This window comes from Manacus vitellinus, unplaced genomic scaffold (genome assembly GCF_001715985.3).
Source record: "Manacus vitellinus isolate BGI_N305 unplaced genomic scaffold, ASM171598v3 scaffold_46_pilon, whole genome shotgun sequence".
In the NCBI taxonomy this organism is placed as follows: Eukaryota; Metazoa; Chordata; class Aves; order Passeriformes; family Pipridae; genus Manacus; species Manacus vitellinus.
The window spans coordinates 882,392-886,374 of NW_021940578.1; the positions used below are offsets into that span (position 1 = coordinate 882,392).

The 3,983-nt window shown below is 54.5% G+C and overlaps 1 protein-coding gene across 1 annotated transcript in view; it reads left to right on the forward strand.

Moving 5' to 3' along the window:
* Positions 1-2,790, forward strand: part of MEGF6 (multiple EGF like domains 6) — a 70,538-nt gene extending 67,748 nt beyond the window's left edge. Inside the window, exons 30-32 of the mRNA XM_029962373.1 lie at positions 47-175; positions 674-805; positions 931-2,790. Of these exons, the coding sequence (XP_029818233.1) occupies positions 47-175; positions 674-805; positions 931-998 (329 nt within the window). The 3' untranslated portion in view covers positions 999-2,790. The remainder of the gene's footprint in view (positions 1-46; positions 176-673; positions 806-930) is intronic.
* The last annotated feature ends 1,193 nt before the right edge of the window (positions 2,791-3,983 follow it).

Sequence of the window (3,983 nt, forward strand, 5' to 3'; positions counted from 1 at the left end):
GAGGGGCGAGTCCGAGGGCAGCTACTCTATCCCTCCTCTCCAACAGGCTGCAAGGAAGGAACGTACGGCGAGGGGTGCCAGCGGCTCTGTGACTGTGCTGGTGACGTGCCCTGTGACCCGGCCACGGGGCAGTGCCTGTGCCCGCCCGGGAAAACCGGCCCCACGTGCACTGCAGGTGAGCTGAGCCACAGAGGGGCAGGGGAGGGAGGGCACTGTGTGAGATGGGGGGACAGTGAGCTCAAAACTCTGTCTTAAAATGAATGCAAATCCCCTTTTGTTAGAGCTCAGTCCTCATGGAAGGGGGTTTTATTCTGGGGTGTGTCCCCTCATAGAGCAAGAGGGCACCTGAATAGCAGCACTCACCTCTCCAGCCTCTGTTTGTAGCCAGACCTGAACACAAACACTCCTTCAGCCTCCAGAGCCCTTGTTATTAGATCAAAAGGCTGAGGATGAAACACAGAAGGAACACCTTGTTTTTCTGGGGGTACCCTGATGTCCCGTGTCACCAGAGCTCAAGTGCAGGCTGGCAGGGGGGAGGGCAAAAAGCTCTCAGCCCTGTTCTGCTCCCAGCTTCCCCTGCAAGCTCTACCTGCTGCATCCCGGGAAAGGTCTGAGCATTCCTGCTTGGCTGCTGCCACAGGCTCAGGCCTGAGCACCTCTGTGCCCTCTGCAGACTGCCAGCCCACCCACTTCGGCCCTGACTGCCACCTGACCTGCCAGTGTGCCCCCAGCAGCTCCTACTGCAACGCTCGGAACGGGCAGTGCCTCTGCCTGGACGGCCACACGGGACCCACGTGCAGGGAAGGTAAATGCAGGTGCCAGGAGAGCCACTGGCTGTGCCTGGGGGGGAATCCCTCTGCAAAACCTCTGGGACGTGGTGCCCGTGCTCGGAGGGGCAGCGAGGACTGACCTGTCCCGTTTCCCTTCCAGCCACACAGTCCCTGGCACCCACCAGGTCACCACCACCCCTGGAGGGGCTCTGGCTGGCTGAGCACTAGATCCTGCTCCCGGGATTGCTCCCCCAGTGGGACCAAGCAGACACCTGAAGAAGCCAATGACCTGTTAAGGAACTCATTTATGAGCTGCATGAGCAGCTTTCATCTCCTCACAGCCCCAGCTGCTGCCTTTGGGGTTGACTGAGCGAGGCTGCAGCGCCCAGTATAACCAGTTCACTGCACCAGCACGGGCTGGCCGTGAGGACACGGGTGCCAACACCAGTGCAGGCCTTCAGCCAGAGACCAGAGGGACCAGTTCAGAAGGAATCAGTTCTGGTCGGGGGACAGTGGACTTTGGCAGCTCGTGACACATTGCTGACCTTCATCTTCTGGGTGCTGGGCTTGGGGAGGGGGCTGAAATTGTGGACCAAATCAGGTATTTATGCACCAATATTTATGGGAAGCTGAACCACAGCGTTGTCAGGACTGATGGCTGACCCTGCCCGGCTCTCCTGGGCTTGGGCCTCCTGTGGGTGTACTGCCTCACTTGAATTGTTTTTTAAATTTGAATTTGCAGTGTTGTTTTACTGTAAATAACTATTTGCTGTGGGGGAACACGTTGGGCTCCTTGCCCACAGTGCAGGCTGTGCTGGAGCCTGTTTATTATGCCAGGGGTTTATCAGCCCATGGAGCTGTCCCTGTCACCTACTCCACCAAAAAGGAAGATTAAGTGTGGTAATCAAAGATACTGTGTGGAGACAAAGCACTTGCACCACCTGGTCAATGCACGTCCCTATGGGAGTGTCCTCCCCCAGCCTTGGACCCTGAGTCATAGCCAGGGGCTGGGAATGGGTAGAGGCAGGAAAAGCAGCTGGGTCCTGGCTTGGTGATGGGTATGAAGTCATGGCAAGGCTTTGGCTGCCACCTGCAGCAGCAGGGAATGCCACCACTCCAGTGCCACTGCTCCAACACCATCACCCTGGCCAGGGCTCCCCCAGCCCCTGAGCCCCTCTGTCTGTTTGCACAAAGCTCTTGGGCAGGGGAAGCCCGAGAGCCAACACTGTCAGAGGAACCCTGGCTCTGCAGAGGGGAGGGACAGCCCTGTCCCATCCCATCCCATCCCACCCCATCCCATCCCCACTGTGGCAGCTGCAGCACAGCCCTGCCCAGGCACTTGGCCTTTAAATTATTCCCACAGGGGCCAACTGAAAATAATAAAAGAATTGTTTCTTTTCCTGATGGAATTTATTTTAAGCTGTATATAACTTGTAATTTTGGGCTAATTCCTTTCTTATTTTATTTCTTCCTTAACAGTATTTTTTGCATTAGGTATCATTCTTGTGAAGAAACGATGTTAATATAAGTATGTAGTGAAGGACCAAAATCGTGTCGTTAAGGTTGGATGTTGGATGATGGATAACCAGGGAGTAGGAACATTTTGTCCATGTGCCAAATGCCCCCAGATCAGTCCTGCCAGTCGTGCTGCCAATTCTTCAGACAATCACCCCTTGGGTTCCCTTTGCCTTGAAGTGCCCAGGGGTTGGAGGAAGGTTCTAGAGATGGCCTTGGCTGGTTGGGAACCAGCACCAGCTCCCCCAGTGCAGAAGGAGGAGAAAAAACACTCTGCCTCGATGGCCTTGCTCCAGGAGAACATGGAAACAGCCTTAAGTGTGGGGATGGATCCATCCCGTCCTGCTCCAGCATGAAGCTGAGCTGCAGCTCCGTGACTCCTGGAAGCTCAGAGCAAACCATGTGTCTGAGCATGGGACCACAGCAACCCTGTACCTGTATTTTTATATAATGTGGTTTTTTTCCTGTTCATATTTCTTAATACAAATTGTTTGTTTCCTCTTTTCATGCTCTGTCTCTCTTTTGATTGTATCTCCTTTAATTTAGCACTGATGAAAAATGTTTATTTCTCCACAGTTAAGGGAAATAAACAGAAAGCCTGGCTGAGTTTCTATTTAACTTTTCTCAGTCAAATAAATACACCTGAAACCTGCTCCAGGTGACAGCAGACTGTTAGTCAGGGCTCTGGAGGGTGTTTCCTGAGATGCACATATATATTTGAGAACATGCAGAGGCATGATGCCACCCAGCAGAATGAAGCTTCTTTTTAGGGCTCATAGTAGGACAAATCTGGCTCCTTGGAAGTGACACGGAGCTGTGCTCAGGGACACCAGTCCCCACTAACAGGGAACATGCTGTTCAGTGGGATCCATGAATTTATTGTTACCCCAATTAATCCTTTAACAGTTTGATCAGAATAGACATTACATCAATGCTGCCCAAAGCTGGCAGTGTGTGGGGCCATCTCACCCCGAAATTGTAGCTGCCATGTCCCCTGCACGGGGTGGGAGGGCTGAGCATGGCCGAGCCCCTGCCAGAGCCCCCTCCCCGCCTTGGGAGGAGGGAAAGGCAGGTGGGAGCTGCAGCATTGCTTCTTGTCAGGCCCCTGCTCCCCCCTCTGACTGGAGCATCCCATTCCTGGCCCCAGAGCTGACTCCATGGGAACAACTCTGGCATCCAGTAATTTACCATCACCTCACCTGTGGAGGTCATGGCTGTGCCCAAAGGGACCAAGAATTATAGGGAGGGAAGAAAAAAAATAAAATAGCAGCAGGAGGGAAAACTGGGTCAAGGAATAAGCTGGGCATAGATTTAAGTTGTAAAAATTCCTGGTTGGGGTGTGCTTGCCCCTGACCCAGCTCTCCCCATGCCAGCAGTGCAGCTGCTGCCAGCGGGCACTGGCCCAGGTGACAGCAGGGACGGGGATGGCAGTGCAGGCACCTCACACGGCCCAGAACAGCCACAGCCTTCTCAGCCTGAGCAAAGTCCTTGGCTGCTCCCGGAGCCTGTTCCGGGTCTCCAGTGCCAGCGGTGCCGGGAGCACCGGGTCCCACGTGAAGGAGCCGCTGTCACGGTCGGTACAGAGACCAGTCCTGGGTGATCAGATCTGCCCCCGAGACACACACAGTTCCAGGCAAAAGGCTCTCTGCTCCTTTCTCGCCACGGGCTCAGCGTGCAGAGGTTTGGAGGTCCCTGAGC